This window comes from Oncorhynchus mykiss, chromosome 14, assembly GCF_013265735.2.
Source record: "Oncorhynchus mykiss isolate Arlee chromosome 14, USDA_OmykA_1.1, whole genome shotgun sequence".
NCBI lineage: Eukaryota > Metazoa > Chordata > Actinopteri > Salmoniformes > Salmonidae > Oncorhynchus > Oncorhynchus mykiss.
The window spans coordinates 3,548,341-3,568,161 of record NC_048578.1 but is presented as its reverse complement, the minus strand read 5'-3'; the positions used below and the strand labels follow the sequence as shown (position 1 = coordinate 3,568,161).

Below are 19,821 nucleotides of genomic sequence, written 5' to 3'. Positions count from 1 at the left end.
TTGCCCCACTGTACCTATTTTAGCTGAATCGACAAATTAAATTGATTAGATTACTCTGGCAATGAAAAATATTTTGTACAACATCATGTATATGTAGACGTTTGTAAGGCGTTCATGGTAAGATCTTTCATAATAAACTTACAAGCAAACGTTACACTATGTCTACGTGACGTGAACGCGTCCAGCAGTTTGACACCTTCCCCATACAGTTCATGTTAATTCATGACTTTATTTTATGGCACTAGGAAGAGTTAGTTGACATGGTGAGAGGTATCAGTAGCTTCTCGAGGCTTAATTATGGTACTTATCACACACCATACTACTGGGAGGCCCTACCACTCACTCAGAAACAACCTGCACCACTGCCTGACAGCATCAGGTCACATTGAAATATATATATTTTTAAGAGATATGCCTTTCGGCCGCGGTGCAACTATGAAATAGCCCAAAAACCTCGAACCCGCGACATCACCCGCGAAAGTAGCCAAATCGTGGGAAAACTGAAAACTTGGCAACACTGTTAGAGGGAACATTGGTCCAGTGTTGCCAACTCTTCAGTAAGGAAAGTAGCTATTGGCTGTCCTAAAAGTCACTAGAAGTCGCTTAATGACGTAATCGCCAAATTTGCATAATTGGCCATGTGCATGTAATTGTGATGGATGCTGTGGGACAGACAAAAAGTGAGTAAAAAACACTGTAAATATGTTTAGAACTACAAATTAACTTTCTTCTGTCGATTCTTGTTTTTTTTAATGTCACAATTCCAACCCTCCTCCTTTATCCTGGCTTGGGACCGGCAAAAGTGACTCAAAAGAGACACTGGCGGAGTTACTTTTTTTAATTTAGTTTTTTACATTTACATCCCAACCTGAATGTAAGCCAGGGCGGGGTCAGCCAGATGCGACTTCCGGCATGCGCTATTCATTTGCAGTCTGGGCACTGGGCACAAAGGGGTGAACATTTCCTGCTCTAACTGGTGCGTCTGTGAGTGCTTTGGTACGGGGGTGGCTAGTCGCTTTTTTGAAAATGTGTCGCTAAGAGGGGTCTGAATACTCGCTAAATTAAGCGACCAAGTCGCTAAATTGGCAACACTGCATTGGTCACCACGCCCTTGTATAAAGGCAGACCAACAGACATCTCATTATCGCTCGCGATATTTGGCTGGCCAGAAAGTATAAACGCATTTCTTGGGATGTCCAAACTCTGACGTCAGCCCATTGAACAGTCATTGGGTTGCAGGAGAATTCAAATCGTCTTGTGTAAGCGGTCGAAAACAACGAAGATTTTAGTTGTGGTGGTTCTGTTCCCTTTTGACTGCATGGTGGCAAGGTATGCTTACCAGCTAGCTAAATATGAAAAGTAATTTTACAATCGCTTGCTAGTTATCCTCTTACGATCACATTTCCGAGGGTAACTGTATTTGTGTAATCAACAGTATGTCGTGCAAGTTTATAGTACTAGTTTCGTGCAAGTTTATAGTACTTTTTTAGTACTATGTCGTGCAAGTTTATCTAACGTACTTAGCTAGCTCATATCAGGAGGAAAAAGCTGGCTAATGTTAGTGTTTATCAGTCGTATGCTGTATTGTTCACTAGCAAAAGCAAACACACAACGTTGCGTGCATACAATTGTTTTATCCCGTTTCGTGCCTACTGAATAGGACCTAATTACCGAGTCCAAGTTGTGGAACAGTAGTTAGTTAGTCTTTATCCATTGTTTTCAACTAGGTTTAGTTCAGGGTTGGACTTTATTCCACCATTAGGCAAATAGCTATATTTCTCATCCTTGTTTGTTGTGTTCATTTAATCAGATATGGTCACTGAGTAGCCACATTCTTTACATAATTGAATAACTATTCCACCTAACCCCATATGAACCATCGCTGGACGTAAATGGGTGTCCCACAATCTCAATAAGTGCTCCAGTTAAGTTTCTCTCCCTTTTACTCCCCCCTCAATTGTGAAAGATGTGTACTTCAGGAGACGATGAGATCCAGCGACTACAACGCAAGTTGAAGGAAGCAGATGATGCGCTGCAGAAAGCAGGCCAATATGGCCTTCAGCTGCTGGATGGGCAGCTGGATCTACAGAACAAACTGGAGGAGCAGCGGATAGAGATGACCAACGCTGTGGAGGTGATCATTCACACTGGGCAATGACTGACATCTCTAAAGACTGCTGTCTTCATGACAGTTGATGGCTAGGCTATGACAGTAGCAGTTTAACTCATTACAACATAAGACAACTGCTGCCCATAACAACTACTAATCATCCTTATATTTTATGAAATTAATCTTGTTACAACTGATATTACAGTAATGTTGAGCAGGGTTTGGATGAGAATGCAGATGGAGTGGGTTGATGTATGAGGTATGAATCTCTTGTGTGTCTTTTCTCAGGCCCTGGAGCAGGAGAAATACTCCCTGCAGCGGGAAGTGGCGCTGAAAAGCCGTGTGCTGGACAGCTTGCGCTCTGACCACGACTCGATCAAGAGCCAACAGAGGCTGCAGTGGGAGCAACATGAATCCCAGCTGGAGAGGAATCATGCTATGGAGCTCAATGAGTGCAAGAACACGGTTGGGGAGCCATTGATGTGGTTTTGATTACCTGTACACCATTGGCTGGGGGATATGCTGAATCTAGGCAAGGGAAAAAATAGCATGCAAAGCAGTGGTGGAAAAAGTACCCAACTCTCATACTTGAGTAAAAGTCCTGATACCTTAATAGAAAATGACTCAAGTAAAATTATACTTGAGTAAAAGTATTTGGTTTAAAATATACTTAAGTATATAAGTGTAAATAATGATATTAAGCAAACCAGATGGCACCATTTTCTTGTTTTCATTTTATGGAAAGCCAGGGGCACTCAGATACAAATTCTTTGTTTGTAAATTATGTTTATTGAGTCTGCCGGGTGAGAAGTGTGTGATTTTGACTGTTTTCCTGTCCTGCTAAGCATTCAAAGTGTAACTAATACTTTTGGGTGTCAAGGAAAATGTATGTAGTTAAAAGTACAATATTTTCTTAAGAAATGTAGGGAAGTAAAAGTAGTCAAAAATATAATAGTAAAGTACAGATACCCCAAAAAACGACTTTTGTAGTGCTTTAAAGTATTTTTACTTAAGTACTTTACACCACTGATGCAAAGGTACTTATTTTGTGTGGAATTATGCACATTGAAGTCATCGCTGCTAATAACATACTTAATTAGGAGTTGTTGCCTTTGACACAATACTTATTTCTTGACAATACTATGTGTGCCCAGTCAATGTAGTGAATGGGATATCTTTGGTTGGCTGTAGATGGAGAGAATGAGATCTGAACTGGATGAGGTGCGGCTGAGTGAGAAGCAGTTGAGGCATAAACTGGAGCTCCAGACAGAGACCCTGAGCATCAAGATGGAGGAGCTACGATTTGTCACAGAGCGGACTCATGAAACCCTGTCCACAGAGATGATGGAATTGCAGGTGGAGAGGATGGAGCTTGAGGCTGCTAAGGTGAGTACCCTACCACACTGTCTGTAAAGACATAATCTCAGGAGCCCAGTACTAAAATATTGCATCAGATGCTCAATTAAGTTCTGGAGTCAGATGTATGAGAAGATACTACCAAGATTAGCAAAGTCTCCACCCCCTAAATGGAAGTTTTGGTCAAGTTGTTGGCCAAATATACCCTCTCTTCCAAAATGTGAAAGATGCGAACACCTGCGTAATCATGTTTTGGCTAAATTATCGTTATCGAAAAAATCTGCAAAGTGGAAAAAAGCTCCTTAGTTGTCTGATCCCGCAGTCTGACAGATGCTACGCTCCACAGCTGGGTGACATGTCCTAAAAATCAGATCTCAATTTGATTTCTTTTTTAATTCTAAAAAAATAATTTGTGTGTATTTTTGTAGAAATATTGTCTCTAAGCTTTGCTGTAAAATATAATGCATTTCAAACAGTCAGCAATAATCTAATGAATTCATGGTTTGTGAAATTATACCTAGGCTAAATTAAGCCGTCCATAAGCCTAACTAAATGTAATTCATCAAATTAGTTTAACCTGCTTTTTTTGCAATAACCCCAGATCTGGTTTTTAAATCTGTCTGAAAATGCCCTTTTTCTTACAAGTTTAACCAGAACCCTGCATAATGCACATTCACTTCTTGTTGCCGGCAATATAGAAAATGAACACCGGTATCAAAAAGAATCTCTCAAGCACAAGCCCACGTGCTAATGAGTAGTCAGTATATCTCTATAGCTATCTTTATATTTCAAGTTTAGCCAACTTGCATCTAGCCAATCAACAAGGCAGAGCAGTTAAATTGTTATGAACACTGAATCAATGTTCATTGATACTCCCGTTTTAGTAGTCTGCTCTGTGCGCAACTTGAAGTTAAGACATTTAAAAAGGGTATCAATAGAAATAAAAACTTCTCTATTACAGTAAAATAACCGCTTGTCAGAGTGGAAGAAGTGATCTCATCATTGTTGTTTGAGTGGCAGGGGAGGAGCTAATTTATTCTATATCAGGCCCAGCCCAACTCCGATTTCATCCGATGTGACATGCATCTGTACACGGGAGATTAGTATAGGCCCATAAAGACTCTGCTTTGTTTACTTTTAGCTGATTTAAATCTCCGTCGACAATGATTGCATGTGTCCTCTCAGGCTACCTTGGAGCTGGCACTTCAGGAGGCCCAGTACAAAGAGCAGCAGCTGGAGCTGACTAACACAAACCTTCAACGTCAACTGGAGAGAATCAGTGAGGAGAAAGAAGAGTGTGAGAGAGAAGCTGTCTCCTGTTTCAACACCTTGGAGGTAAAGATCATAATCTTCAGCAGTTTAGGTTGTGTATATCATGCATACATTGCACTAGTCATTCATGCTAAGGAAACTAATGTCTTTTCCTTTTTTTTTGCTTTAGAAAGCCCGAGAGGCCAACCAAGATCTCCAGATTCAACTGGATCAGCTGTTGCAACAGGCACAAGATCCCAACAGCAAGGGAAATTCTTTATTTGGAGAGGTAGGTGCTACATTGCCATCTGTCTCCGTAGCGTCTTTGAATGTATTTAAAAGTTTTCGCCACATGCACAGGAGACAACACGTGTAAAACAGTACAGTGAAATTCTTACCTTGCGAGCTCTTTCTCAACAATAATAATAATAATAATAATAATTATTATTATTATTATTATTATTATTATTATTATTATTAAAAACCTCAAGGACTACGATGAGGGTTAAATACAATGAGAGTGCAAGAATATATACAGTAGTGTCAGTACCTTTTTCATTGTGCTGGAGTTGTTGAGGTGGGTTTATACATACGATGTGACTGGTAGTAGGAATAGGGCTGGAAAAGGGACTGGTAGCAGGAATATATAAATACCTATGGCTACAGTTGAAGTCTGAAGTTTACATACACCTTAGCCAAATACATTTAAACTCAGTTTTTCACAATTCCTGACATTTAATCCTAGTAAAAATTCCCTGTCTTAGTAAGTCAGTTAGGATCACCACTTTCATCACATTCCCAGTGGGTCAGAAGTTTACATTCACTCAATTAGTATTTGGTAGCATTGCCTTGAAATTGTTTAACTTGGGTCAAATGTTTCAGGTAGCCTTCCACAAGCTTCCCACAATAAGTTGGGTGAATTTTGTAACTGAGTCAGGTTTGTAGGCCTCCTTGCTCGCACACGCTTTTTCAGTTCTGCCCACACATTTTCTATGGGATTGAGGTCAGGGCTTTGTGATGGCCACTCCAATACCTTGATATTGTTGTCCTTAAGCCATTTTGCCACAACTTTGGAAGTATGCTTGTGGTCATTGTCCATTTGGAAAACCCATTTGCGACCAAGCTTTAACTTCCTGACTGATGTCTTGAGATGTTGTTTCAATACATCCACAATGCTTCAATATATCCACATAATTTTCTTCCTTGTGATGCCTTCTATTTTGTGAAGTGGACCAGTCCCTCCTGCAGCAAAGCAGAATCCACAACATGATGCTGCCACCTTCGCGCTTCACGGTTGGGATGGTGTTCTTCGGCTTGCAAGCCTTCCCCTTTTCCCTCCAAACATAACGATAGTCATTATGGCCAAACAGTCCTATTTTTGTTTCATCAGACCAGAGGACATTTCTCCAAAAAGTACAATCTTTGTCCCCATGTGCAGTTGCAAACCGTAATCTGGCGCTTTTATGATGGTTTTGAAGCAGTGGCTTCTTCCTTACTGAGCGGCCTTTCAGGTTATGTCGATATTGGACTCATTTTACAGATACTTTTGTACCTGTTTCCTCCAGCATCTTCACAAGGTCCTTTGCTGCTGTTCTGGGATTGATTTGCACTTTTCACACCGAAGTACGTTCATCTCTAGGAGACAGAACGCGTCTCTTTCCTGAGCGGTATGACGGCTGCGTGGTACCATGGTGTTTATACTTGCGTACTATTGTTTGTACAGATGAGTGTGATACAGTCAGGCGTTTGGAAAATGCTCCCTATGATGAACCAGACTTGTGGAGGTCTACCATTTTTTTTTTTTCTGGGGTCTGATTTCTTTTGATTCTCCCATGATGTCAAGCAAAGAGGCACTGAGTTTGAAGGTAGGCCTTGAAATACATCCTTAGGTACACCTCCAATTGATGTCAATTAGCCTATCAGAAGCTTCCAAAGCCATGCTATAATTTTATGGAATTTTCCAAGCTGTTTAAAGGCACAGTCAACTTAGTGTATGTAAACTTCTGACCCACTGGAATTGTGATACAGTGAAATAATCTGTCTGTAAACAATTGTTGGAAAAATGACTTGTGCCTTGCACAAAGTAAATGTCCTGACTTGCCAAAGCTATAGTTTGTTAACAAGACATTTGTGGAATGGTTGAAAAATGAGTTTTAATGACCCCAACCGAAGTGTATGTAAACTTCCGACTTCAACTGTATACTAGTGGTAATATATACGTGTAAACAATAGTAATAGTGACCAGTAGCAGGATAAATGTTAATCAATGGACATCAGTGTAAAGGAGTAATGTAATCCTAAGTCATTTTACCAGTAGTGAAGGTTGTCTGAGAGACCTGTGGATTGCCCTAGAGTCAGTGTGGATAGTCTGAGAGAGGGAAGGTAGTAGTTGTTAGCCATTTAAGTCTTATGGTCAGGGGATAGAAGCTTTTTAGGAGTGTTTGTCTGAGCTGGTACCGCCTGCAGGACGGGAACACTGAGAACAGTCCATGTCAAATTTTCAGGCCTTTCTCAGACACCGCCTGGCATGTACTTCCTAGATGGCTGGGACCTCACCCCCAGTGATGCCTCTGTAGGGCTTTCTGGGGCGGGCGGTGCAGTTGCCATACCAAACGGTGATAAAACCAGTCACGATGCTCTCAATGATGCAGCTGTAATAGTTGCTGAGGATCTAAGGGGCCATGACAGATCGTTTCAGCCTCCCAAAGGAGAAGAGGTGTTGCCGTGCCTTCTTCACGACTTCTGGTGTCAGAGGGCCTTGTTAAGTCCTCTTGATGTGGACACCGAGGAACTTGAAGCTCTTGACCCTCTCCACTGTGGCCCTGTGGCTGGGGGTGTGCACCCTCCTCCCCGTTCTGTGTTATAGAGCCTCTTGATTTATTTTTAGCTTGAAGACAAACGAGCAGAGATGGAGAGACAGCTGATCAGTATGAAAGTACAGCACCAATCCCTTCAGAAGCAGCATGCCTTCTCCAAACAACAGCTCCATCGTATGAAGGTACGATTAAAGACAATTTAAAAAAAGTTTTTGTATGTCATTAGGTGATTGAGTTAAAACAATGTGAGACTGATCCGAGTTAGACTTGGGATTCATTAATGTGCATTTCCCTCATGCATGATCCTCCAGGTTCAGATAGCCACACTCGTGCAACTGCAAGGCTCTAGAGCAGATCCTGCCCAGCTGGAGCGCCTGCAATCGATGCTCTCAGAGAAGAACAGTGAGATTCAAGCCCTTGTTATAAAACTACGTCGCCTGGAGAAAGTGGAGGTGAAGGCCTCTTGTTTGTTGTCATTTCAACTAAAATCCTGTACACTACAACATGTTATAAGGCAACAGATTCACACCGTATGAAGTGAATGTTGTGCAGTTGTCACAATTGTTGGTTACTGTGTCTATGCAGATGACATGGAAGGCACAGCCCCCTTCAGCCCCGGTGGAAACAGACAGTGGGGATGGGACATACTACACTGACCTTCTGAAAATGCAACTTTCGAACTCTGTGTGAGTTATCGCTTGATTTAGGGCACAGTCAGTATTTACATGCTGGGTGGGTGATGACCTTCAGTTTGCCCATAAACATTCCACATTTAAGGTTTGGCTTACAAATGTTGAGATTAGAACTGTCGTACCTGCATCAGTGTTTGATTTGTGTGTGTGTGTAGGAAGGATGCAGAGCGACTGGGGGATGAGTTGTCTATGCAAAGGATGAAGTCACTCTCTGAGAGTCAAAGAGCACTGGAGCTGGAGAGGAAGCTTTTCAGTGCAGAGAGGGCCCACAAACAGAGCCAGAGTGACAACATCAAGCTGCAAGTCAAAGTGGAAGAGCTCCGGTTGAAATATGAGCCCAATGGTAAATTAGCCTATATCGTGACGTTTCACTTGGTCACAGTTGCAGTGATAACTTGCATATTTAAAAAATGTGACATTAGGTAAGAGATAAAAATCTATTTTATGTTGTCTTTAGAGGTGAATAGAAAACATATTCAGAAGCGCAAGCGCGAGAAGCTCCCTGTAGACATTCCAGAGGTGAAGAAAGAGGAGCCCATGGTACTGGAGCTCCCCAAGCACATGAAAGAAGAAATGGAAGCAGAGGCCCACCCTTTTACAGAGGAGAGGCTCACCGTTGCCCCTCTGCAGCCCCCCAACAACCCCAAGCCTGACTCTACCTTGACCCGAGACAGCAAGTGTGTGCGCATCTGCGAGGAGCCCCCAACCACTATCCCCAACCCCCCCAGGTCAGTGTCCCCATGGTCCTTCAGACTCCTGTCTCTTTTACTGTGTCAACTTCAGTTTCTTTGTCGTCTTCCTCTTCCTGGGCTTTGTTTGGGCTCTCACCACTAGTCCACCATTGCCTACCCTTCCCTTGCCTTTTGGGAGGGCTGTCACAGGGAATAGTATTATACTTTCTGTGACATTTTTCCAACAAGGCTGACTGCCTGGATCAAGGCTAGAATTGCTGTTAGCGGAACACAGTTGTAACTTACTGTACCATGAGTCAGTGTGTTGATCTTCCTTTCCATGTATTTGATGCATGTAAATGTAGGTACTAACAATGGTTTACAGTCTGCTGCCAGTAGGAACAGTTTCAACTATGTTGATCCTTGTCTTTGCACTTTTTGAAATGTAATAAAACATGTAGAGTTAAGGTAAACAGTTTAGGTCTAAAAGGATTGATTGACTGGTGTACCACACCACGTAGGCCTAGAAAATGTCTTTGTAAATGAATCCTTTATATTTTACTAGAAATGATAACAACTGGGTTGTAAATGTCATCTGTATGGCTTTGGATTTAGCAACACCTTCACACAAATGGAATGGTTTGCCTTTTAGGTCTCCATCAGCTGACTGTAAAACCATGACTGAGGAGCTGGAGATGGAGAAAGAAGGTGAAGAGAACAGAAGGGATGACAAGAAACGGCTGAAATCTCAAGTCATCCATGTTTCCTCGCAGAAAACACTGGAAAACCAATGTGCTCAGCAGTAGACTGAAGTCTACACTTTTTATATTCCTTCAATCAAATACTAACAGAGTATATTTAAAATGTTTGTTAATACATTAATAAAAGTAAGACAATCTGGATTTCCGTCTGATAAATGATCTTCTATTCTAATAGTGTTTAAATTACAGAATTGGTCAGGAGATATGAATTGTATCAAATTAGTCTGGGCTTTTTTAGTTTAAAATATTATGGGCCAGAGTGCCACCCCAGAGTGGACCAATGTGAAATTTGGCAAAAGATTTTCTATGAGGTCTGTGTTTGTAGGTTACATTTTCGTATGATAACCGCTTATCGGAGGTTGCTAAATGTGGTTAATGTTATGGCAGCTATGCGCTTAGTTGGGCCAACTGGCTTGATGGTATGAATTGTTATAAGATGGCAATCTTCTCAAAACAAGCTATTGATGTGTTATTAACTTCAGTATACAACACACAAGAAAATATGATAATGACATCTCTATGGTCCCACTGGGGGGGTCAAAGGTCATACATGTATGCATTTTATGGGTATAAAATTGCATTCACCATTTTAAAGTACTCAACTGGGTGAGACATTTCTATGCGTTGACGGATCACATGATTCCATCAGGAGGGGTTAGACAAATAATTATAGTCGTGAGAAAACATTCCATACTGTAGGTGGCAGTAAATCGCCAGCCTTAGCTTTATACCTGTTCAAACACTAGGTGGCAACATTCCATACTGTAGGTGGCAGTAAATCGCCAGCCTTAGCTTTATACCTGTTCAAACACTAGGTGGCAACATTCCATACTGTAGGTGGCAGTAAATCGCCAGCCTTAGCTTTATACCTGCTCAAACACTAGGTGGCACCCTTTAAGTTTGTTTGCCAATTTATAGAAGTAGAAGAAAATGGACCACTGAAATGGAGATGGCCTCAATGGCGCTACCAATGATTGATAAACACAGACTAAAGTGGTGCTGTTTGAAACCGCCTTGCCTCCATCTTGATACTTCCCCACCATTGTTATTTTTTTTTTAAATGGAATCTATAGAAATGCATTTATAAATGTCAACATTTGTTTTTACCAGCAATCCAGGGTTAATATACAGTACCAGTCAAAGTTTTGGACACCTACTCATTCAAGAGTTTTAATTTATTTTTACTATTTTATATTTGAGATTCTTCAAAGGTGCCACTTTACCTTGACAGCTTTGCACACTCTTGGCATTCTCTCAACCAGATTAATGAGTTTGTCACCTTGAATGCATTTCAATTAACAGGTGGAATTTCTTTCCTTAATGCGTTTGAGGCAATCATTTGTTTTGTGACAAGATAGGGTTGATATACAGAAGATAGCCTTATTTGGTAAAAGACCAAGTCCATATTATGGCAAGAAGAGCTCAAATATAATGACAGTCTATCATTATATGAAGGTCAGTCAATCCGGATAATTTCAAGAACTTCGAAAGTTTCTTCAAGTGCAATCGCAAAAAACATCAAGCGCTATGATGAAACTGACTCTCATGAGGATCGCCACAGGAAAGGAAGACCCAGAGTTACCTCTGCTGCAGAGGATAAGTTCATTAGAGTTACCAGCCTCAAAAATCGGCCATTCGCTGCACCTCAGATTGCAGCCGAAATAAATGCTTCACAGAATTCAAGTAACAGACACATCTCAACATCAACTGTTCAGAGGAGACTGAATCAGGCCTTCATGGTCGAATTGCTGCAAAGAAACCACTACGAAAGGACACCAATAATAAGAAGAGACTTGCTTGGGCCAAGAAACACAAGCAAAAGACATTAGACCGGTGGAAATGTGTCCTTTCGTCTGAAATTTTTGGTTCCAACCGCCGCATCACTTACTCTGCATCTCACAGTGAACAAATTATATCTGTATGTGTGGTTCCCACCATGAAGCATGGAGTAGGAGGTGTGGGGGTGCTTAGCTGGTGACACTGTCAGTGATTTAGTTCGAATTCAAGGCACACTTGTATCAGTGTGGCTACCACAGCCTTTTGCAGCGATACGCCAGCCCATCTGGTTTGCGCTTAGTGGGACTATCGTTTGTTTTTCAACAGGACAGTGACCCAACACATCTCCAGGCTGTGTAAGAGCTATTTGATCAAGAAGGAGAGTGATGGAGTGCTGCATCAGATAACCACAATCCCCCAACCTCAACCCAATTGAGATGGTTTGGTATAAGTTGGACAGCAGAGTGAAGGAAAAGCAGCCAACAAGTGTTCAGCACATGTGGGAACTCCTTCAAGACTGTTGGATAAGCATTCCAGGTGACTACCTCATGAAGCTGGTTGAGAGAATGCCAAGAGTGTGCAAAGCTGTCATCAAGGCAAAGGGTGGCAACTTTGAATAATCTAAAATATATTTAGAATTGTTTAACACTTTTTTTTGGTTACTACGTGATTCCATATGTGCTATTTCATAGTCTTGATGTCTTCACTATTATTCTACAATGCAGACAAATTGTAAAAATAAAGAAAAACCCTTGAATGAGTAGGTGTGTCCAAACTTTTGAGTGGTACTGTTCATCATTGGGTGCTGCCTGTGCGCTCACAGACACCATAATGGGAGATATAGTGCATTCGGAAAGTATTCAGACCCCTTGACGTTTTCCACATTTTGTTACGTTACAGCCTTATTCTAAAATGTATTAAATACATGTTTTTCCTCATCAATCTTAACACAATACCCATAATGAAAACTTGAAAACTGTTTTTTTGCCTACATAAGTATTCACTTTTTGCTATGAGACTCAAAATTGAGCTCAGGTGCATCCTGTTTCCATTGATCATCCTTGAGATGTTTCTACAACTTGATTGGAGTCCACTTGTGGTAAATTCAAATGATTGGACGTGATTTGGAAAGGCACACATCTGTCTATATAAGGTCCCAGCGTGCATGTCAGAGCAAAAACCAAGCAATGAGGTTGAAGGGATTGTCCTTGGAGCTCTGAGACTGGATTGGCTGAGGCACATATCTGGAGAAGGGTACCAAAAAAATGTCTGCAGCATTGAAGGTCCCCAAGAACATAGTGGCCTCCGTCATTCTTAAATGGAATATGTTTGGAACCACCGAGACTCTTCCTAGAGCTGGCCGCCCGGCCAAACTGAGCAATCGGGGGAGAATGGCCTTGGTCAGGGAGGTGACCAAGAACCCGATGGTCACTCTGACATAACTCCAGAGTTCCTCTGTGGAGATAGGAGAACCTTCCAGAAGGACAACCATTTCTGCAGCACTCCACCAATCAGTCATATATGGTAGAATAGCCAAATGGAAGCCACTTTTTAGTAAAAGGCACATGACAGCCCGCTTAGAGTTTGCCCAAAGGCACCTAAAGGACTCTCAGACCATGAGAAACAAGATTCTCTGGTCTGATGAAACCAAGATATAACTCTTTGGCCTGAATGCGAAGTGTCACGTCTGAAAGAAACCTGGCACCATCCCTACAGGGAAGCATGGTGGTGGCAGCATCATGCTGTGGGGATGTTTTTCAGCAGCAGGGACTGGGAGAAAAGATGAAGATCGAGAGAAAGATGAATGGAGAAAAGTACAGAGAGATCCTTAATGAAAACCTGATCCAGAGCGAGCGCTCGGGACCTCAGACTGGGGCGAAGGTTCACCTTCCAACAGGACAACAACCCTAAGCACACAGCCAAAATAATGCAGGGGTGGCTTTTGGACAAGTCTCTGAATGTCCTAGAGTGGCCCAGCCAGAGCCCGGGCTTGAACCCAATCGAACATCTCTGGATCGAACTGAAAATAGCTGTGCTGTCCAACCTGACCAACCTGACAGAGCTTGAGAGGATCTGCAGAGAAGAATTAGAGAAACTCCTCAAATACAGATGTGCCAAGCTTGTAGCGAGTCAGATTCGAGTCACAAATATGATGACTTGCAACTTGACTTTGCCTTTAACATCAATGACTCGTGACTTGACTTGGACTTGAGCCTTATGACTCGACCTGACTTGATACCCTCGCCAAGCCCAAATATTAAAAATGATGCTATTAAAAAAAGTGTGCAAGCGCATCTACTCTTCATTTAATGGATTACAGTTTGAATCGGACAGCAGCCAATCAAATTGTGCCAGCTGAGAAAAAGTTGTGCGTGGCAGTGCAGAGGAACGTCGGCGGGGGGAATTCAGATGAAGACCTTGGAAAGATGATACCCCAAATTATTATTTTCGGATGTAAAGACGACGCTGTATCAACAAAAAATGGATTGCAACTTGCAAAACATGCGGGAAGAAATTTACAGACAATTTCCAACTTTGTTCGACATTTGAAGCTGCACAAAGAATGCTAAGTCGTGGCTAATATAGCCGACAGCAGTTGGTAGCCTAAATCCTGCCTGATGTTACTGCTGTTCCTAAAACCATTGACATATGTTTGTCTACTGTAACCACAGAGAGAGAGAGAGTGTGTGTGCATGTGTGTGCGTGTGTACAAGCCTACATCGCCCGATTGCGATCCTCGATAGTCGATCACTATTGGGGGGGTCTTTCTCATGACTACCATATATTTCCATGGAAATATAAAGTTTATTTGGAAAGTAATAAAAATATAGACATTTTTAAAAGCATTCATGATTTGAGTAAATGTAATATACTAACTATTACTCTTGTTAAAAATATATGGTATTACATTAGGTGAAGAGCACATTGACTTGTTTAGGACTCGAAACTCAAAGTTTAGGACTTGAGACTTGACTTGAAACTTGACGGTCTTGACTTGAGACTTGACTCGGACTTGCCTGTCTTTACTTGGGACTTGAGTGCTAAGACTTGAGACTTACTTGTGACTTGTAAAACAATTACTTGGTCCCAACTCTGGCTTGTAGCGTCATAGTCAAGAACACTCAAGGCTCTAATCACTGTCTACGGTGCTTCAACAAAGCACTGAGTAAAGGGTCTGAATATTTATGTAAATGTGATATTTCAGGGTTTTCTTTTATACACTACCTTTCAAAAGTTTGGGGTCAGTTAGAAATGTCCTTGTTTTTGAAAGAAAAGCAAATTCTTTGTCCATTAAAATAACATAAAATCTTTCTAGAGCTCCAACTTTTTGATCTGAAGGGCACTGACATGATGACTTAACCTCATTTTTTTCTCCAAGTTCTGATGCCATGTTCAAAACATCTGGGAACTCGGAAATCTCTTACTTTCGACCTTAGTGCATTCAAAACAACAGGAATTCTGAAATAAAACTCGTACCGCCTGGGAAAAATCTTTTTGAACTGTCATCCAACTCGAAAATCCAAGTCAGAAACTCTGGCATCTTTCAAGAGCTCTGAATTTCTGACTTGAAGATCCATGACGTCATGACCTCGTTTTTTTCAGAGTTCCCAGTTGTCTTGAACGCACCATCAATAGGATGTCTATGGCCATTTCTCAATCAAATTTGCTCAATTTACTCAACAGGTTAGGCCAATAAACGTAGCAAGTTAGGGGACTGAGTATGTTCTCCTAAGATACTTCGAAAATCACTTTGTATCGAAGTGGCGAGAAAAGAGCCCGTCCCCAGATAGGATACACTTGTGCTTCCTCGCCATCAGACGACTATCGAGGAGGGGAGGACTTTCTGCATTTGCCAACTAAGGAATTTGAAACACTCATCGACCACGGTTTCCGGGTCACGGAGGAGCGAGGACGGACTAAAGGAAAAAAACCCTATGAGAAATGTAATGTAATTGCTTCACAGGGATCATAAGGGGGATCGCCATTAGCCAATCCGATTGCATATAATTTGAATACAAGGTACATGCTTTTAAATATGATTGGCTCCCGGTCGTGAAGACAAGTACTAGACAAGTACTGTGGGAGTGGTCTAGTTACTGAAAAGTATGTGAGATATTAGCGAAAGATAGGAATCCCATCGGACAATGAATGGGAGCCGCCCCACCAAGCAGACTGTCGACCAATCGCGTTTACGTTGTCATCCTGCGTCACTTGGTTGTTAAGCCAATCGTCTCGCAATCTCTTCTCAAAATCAGGGTATGAGTCGACTAATCTTGTAATTTTGTAGTTCTTGATCACTAAATTCATGCTAATGTTGGGTTTTTGAGCTAGCACCCAATTGACTCCCATTTACTTGCCTTGTCCCAGAATGCATTGTGCAAAATGGACATTAATGCGAATCCAATAGAGTTTCCCATCTCCTCAAAAGTATCTCTGGGCGCATCAACGTTATACGTCCATGCTGACATCTGGAATGGTGCAGTTGGGTAAATAAATAGTGCAGTGCGTCGAAGTACTCGTGAATTGTATTGGTTACCCTTTGCTGTGTCATATCAATATTGCCACTAATACATGAGTTGTGTTAGCTAGCCTACAGCCAGTATGTTGATCGGATGCCGGAGAAGAGGACGTCAATCTACCAGACTGAAGGTAGCACTCATGCTCTTAGTATTCATTTGTCAATTCGTCCATGTTCTCAGCGAAAAGGTGAGTAATGATGAATTAAATAATTATTGACCTATACTAATTGTTATACTACTTAATAAATACAATGTAAAACAGTTTGTGTAGCCTAGCTGATTATGATAAGCCTGTACAAGAGTCTGATACAATACCCGTTGCCCTATAGTCTCCCTCCGCTCTGACTGTTGTGGAGAGCCCTGAGGCCAGCCTGGAGGGTGAGGAGGATGCCCACGTGGAAGAGGGAGATTCTGAGGATTTGGATGTGTTCCATCCAACAGATAAGTGGAAGACTCTCAAACCAGGTGATTGCTAAAGCAGAAACGCACATGTGCCTTTATTACATGGTAGTGTACTGGAGATTAAGGTCTATGGCAGAATCAAAGGTATTCACTGTACAATTTTGGCATTGTTCAGGTCATGGGGTCCCAAGGGGCTCTCAAGTAAGGCTCAACCTCCAGACTGGACAGAGGGAGGTCAAACTTGGGGAACACCAGACTCTCAAATACCAGATAGATGGACAAAGGTATGAGTTGAGGATCCTATTGAAATTTGTATATCAACCATATGAAACACCATCTAAAAATGTTGCCATATAGCTATTGTACGTTAGATGGCCACACACACACACTACTATGTTTGCTTGAGATTACATCAAACTCACTACAGTCTTTGCTCTCTGTGAGTCAGACAGGGGAAGGAGAACACACAGGGCCCATCTGTCAGTGCTGTGGAGCTGAAGAAGGCTTTGAAAAATATCAAAGAAGGAGTGGATCCCAAAACCAGTGACAAAGAAGAGACGGTTTGCCCTGATTTGATGGATCTGTAGTTTCTTACCACAGTGGAAACAAGCGGCTGTGATAAGAGCCTAATGCATCTGTGATCCCATCTGTCTTTGATTGTTATCTTGGTCCCAAACCTGTGTGTATGTGTTCAGGAGGCTCTCAGGGCCCAGTTTCATACCATGGATGAGCTGAAAAAAGACATGGTCAGGCTAGACATGCTGATGGAGTCAGACTTCCAGATTATGAGTAGACTGGTGTCCCAATTCAACAGCTCTAACGCCACTGTGGAAGAGAAGGTTAAAGCTCTACATGACTTAGAGTACCTTGTTCATCAGGTGAGGCCCCCCAAGCATGGGATGTTTTTGTATATACTAATAGTCGGGGAGGAGAAACAACACCTCTTTTACATAGGTTAACATAAACACACAAAATAACTTTCATTTGATTCTAGTAATGGAGTTATAATTACGGTTTCCTTTCTTGTTATGTCTTGTCAGGTGGACAATGCACATAACCTGGCATCTAGGGGAGGGTTGAAGCTTGTGGTTGATGCATTGAACAGCACAGACTATCGACTTCAAGAGAGTGCTTCTTTCGTTCTGGGATCAGCTCTATCAAGGTATAGCAGTCTTCATTAACCCATTCCAACTGTCGAATTCTAAATACCAGCCAAAAGACAGCCTGTTTTTGTTTGTATTTGTGTGTATGTGGTCAGTAACATTATCATTCACTGTCTTCTTTCTAGTAACCCGGTGGTGCAGGTGGAGGCAGTTGAAAGTGGTACCCTTCAGAAGCTGTTAATGTTACTTGCCACTCCACGACCCATGTCTGTTAAAAAGAGGGCAAGTCCTGTTCCCACATTATAAAATTCACTCATAATACATTTTTATTTTAGAATCAGTCCAGTATATCTAGCAGGATTAATAGTCCCGTCTTTAGCAGAGACACTCGATGGCTTTCAATTTAATGCTGCAAGGTTTCATCACATCTGTCTACAAATACGTTTTAGAATCTGAACAGAATTTAGCTCTGACAATCACTTGTAAATAATCATTCTCTTCCTGGCACTTAACTAAGGCTAATGTTTGCCTGTATACAGGCGTTGTTTGCTCTGGCCTGTTTGCTACGTCACTGCCCCTTTGCCCAAAGCCACTTCCTGAAGCTGGGTGGGCTGCAAGTGTTGGGGGATATTTTCCGAGCATCTGGAGGTGGGGCTGTCCGTGTGAGGATTGTAACCATACTCTATGATATGATCAACGAAAAGGTGAGGGGTGCTCTTTACGAAAACCTTGCCAATAATACAAGGCTAGTCTTGTGAAATCAAATGTATATGAATGGCATTCTCTATTCTAGGAGCTGATCTCTCAGACTGGACTTGACCCCATCCCAGATGCATCTCACAATGAGCGTTTGCGGCAGTATGCGCAGGTCTCCCTCCAGCCACTTTTGGCAGAGCAAGGCTGGTGCAGTCTGGTACCTGAACTGTTGGCCTCCCCAGAGCACGACTGGAAGGAAAAGGCCCTGAGAACTATCCTGGCCATGATGCCTCACTGCCAGACTCAGTATCGAAAGGATTACGCCCTGTCTTCCTCCCTCAGCGCCCTACAGGAGCAGTACCAGGAGCTGGTGCTCACAGAGCAGGTCCTCGGTGACGAGGATGGATACTTTGGGGAGATCCTGGCTCTGTTGGAGACAGTGGTGCTGAAACTGAAACAAGTATAGGGCTGGGTGAAAACCCTTATCAAAGGACAATTAAAAAAACGAGAATGTAGGATTACAGAAATGCGTTCGAGTTTTGCGGCTGTGTGATAGGGTCAAATCAAATTTTATTTGTCACATACACATGGTTAGCAGATGTTAATGCGAGCGTAGCGAAATGCTTGTGCTTCTAGTTGACACATTTGCAAATCACAAGGTTGCCTTTCGGTTGCTTAGCCTTCCTTACACCTTTTTTTCTGCATCTGTGATGCATCATGCCTTGGCTTGTGTCTCAAAATAAGGCTTTCCAGTCCTCCCTGAGGAATGCATTCAGCTGGGCTAAAAGACAGTATTTCTCCTTATATGGCATTTGTGTTCCTTGTTCAGTGTGCTCCATCTATCTTGTTAGTGGATTGTCCACTGTGATACTAGTGTGCCTAGTCAGTGCCTGCTGTAAGCAGTAATGAAATCGGAGCTATTTCCATACTTCCCTATGGGGTTTCATGAGAGACTGTACAGGTTCATGTTTCGTTATTTTATTAGTTTAAGGGTTTCCACTGATTTGGAAAGCCAATGTCCAGTCAGTGATACTCTTCATTGCACTGCATCATTCCGGCAGGAAGGAAAGGCATCCAGAGAGAATTCTTGTGCCTCACACATGCCTGCATGCTTGACCAAGGCTTTCTTGTGTTTGAGCCTGTCAAAAAGAGATGTGTTCTATCAACTGCTTAAAATAGAAGGTTCAAATGTGGCAACTTCAATTCCAAAAAGCATGATTGAATGTAAAATGGTAAACAGAAACTCTGAGAATTATTGAGCATAATATTGAGTCTAGCTTTCAAATACACACAATTTATTCTAATGATTTGAAATATCTTAACTGATGTCTAAGTTATGTGTTTACTATGTATTTTGTGTACTTGTTTGATAAGAATAAATCCATTGGGTAAAGGCACTGCTAATAATCTGCCTTTAACTGAGACTTAAAACATTTTTTTGTACAAACCCTACAAAATATCTAGCCACTGTCAGTAGATACGATGGGTGTGTAAGAGGCACATCTCCTTATCTGTTTTTAGAACAAAGTTGCCTCACCAAAACTGTGGTGAAGTTGGGAGGTCAGTGTCATTGATTCAAGGTGCACCTGCGCCATCTTATTTGTACATGTTTCTGGTTAATATTTTCTTATTCATGTAATGCCCAACCTTACTGTTTTGTCTGTCTC

General features: G+C 41.9%; 2 protein-coding genes across 5 annotated transcripts; both read left to right on the top strand.

Moving 5' to 3' along the window:
• Positions 1–644: 644 nt before the first annotated feature.
• Positions 645–9,798, top strand: LOC110488569 (protein Spindly). Of its 3 annotated transcripts, none has more exons than XM_036942699.1 (12): positions 645–680; positions 1,967–2,134; positions 2,399–2,575; positions 3,302–3,496; positions 4,652–4,801; positions 4,908–5,006; positions 7,605–7,715; positions 7,845–7,985; positions 8,119–8,219; positions 8,381–8,568; positions 8,683–8,953; positions 9,549–9,798. In XM_036942699.1, exons 1-12 carry the CDS (start codon positions 660–662, stop codon positions 9,700–9,702), a joined length of 1,776 nt encoding a protein of 591 aa, XP_036798594.1. In that variant the 5' UTR covers positions 645–659; the 3' UTR covers positions 9,703–9,798. The 3 variants fall into 3 exon arrangements, with proteins under 3 accessions (XP_036798594.1, XP_036798596.1, XP_036798595.1); XM_036942701.1 differs by lacking the exon at positions 645–680 and adding an exon at positions 838–976; XM_036942700.1 differs by lacking the exon at positions 645–680 and adding an exon at positions 908–1,329.
• Positions 9,799–15,136: 5,338 nt separating this feature from the next.
• On the top strand, positions 15,137–19,576 carry LOC110488567 (nucleotide exchange factor SIL1). Of its 2 annotated transcripts, XM_036942698.1 has the most exons (10): positions 15,137–15,920; positions 16,024–16,140; positions 16,283–16,418; positions 16,531–16,639; positions 16,804–16,915; positions 17,051–17,233; positions 17,396–17,517; positions 17,644–17,740; positions 17,998–18,162; positions 18,252–19,576. In XM_036942698.1, exons 2-10 carry the CDS (start codon positions 16,036–16,038, stop codon positions 18,618–18,620), a joined length of 1,398 nt encoding a protein of 465 aa, XP_036798593.1. In that variant the 5' UTR covers positions 15,137–15,920; positions 16,024–16,035; the 3' UTR covers positions 18,621–19,576. The 2 variants fall into 2 exon arrangements, with proteins under 2 accessions (XP_036798593.1, XP_021416502.1); XM_021560827.2 differs by having other exon boundaries at positions 15,141–16,140.
• Positions 19,577–19,821: the final 245 nt, after the last annotated feature.

Excerpts from the sequence above, each read along its gene's own strand:
- LOC110488569 (XM_036942699.1), top strand. The coding sequence starts at position 660 with ATGCTGTGGGACAGACAAAAA. Across the intron at positions 2,135-2,398 it reads AGATGACCAACGCTGTGGAG|GCCCTGGAGCAGGAGAAATA; the intron begins GTGATCATTCAC and ends GTCTTTTCTCAG. Across the intron at positions 5,007-7,604 it reads GAAATTCTTTATTTGGAGAG|CTTGAAGACAAACGAGCAGA; the intron begins GTAGGTGCTACA and ends ATTTATTTTTAG.
- LOC110488567 (XM_036942698.1), top strand. The coding sequence starts at position 16,036 with ATGTTGATCGGATGCCGGAGAAGAGGACGTCAATCTACCAGACTGAAG. Across the intron at positions 17,518-17,643 it reads CTGGGATCAGCTCTATCAAG|TAACCCGGTGGTGCAGGTGG; the intron begins GTATAGCAGTCT and ends TCTTCTTTCTAG. Across the intron at positions 17,741-17,997 it reads CCATGTCTGTTAAAAAGAGG|GCGTTGTTTGCTCTGGCCTG; the intron begins GCAAGTCCTGTT and ends GCCTGTATACAG.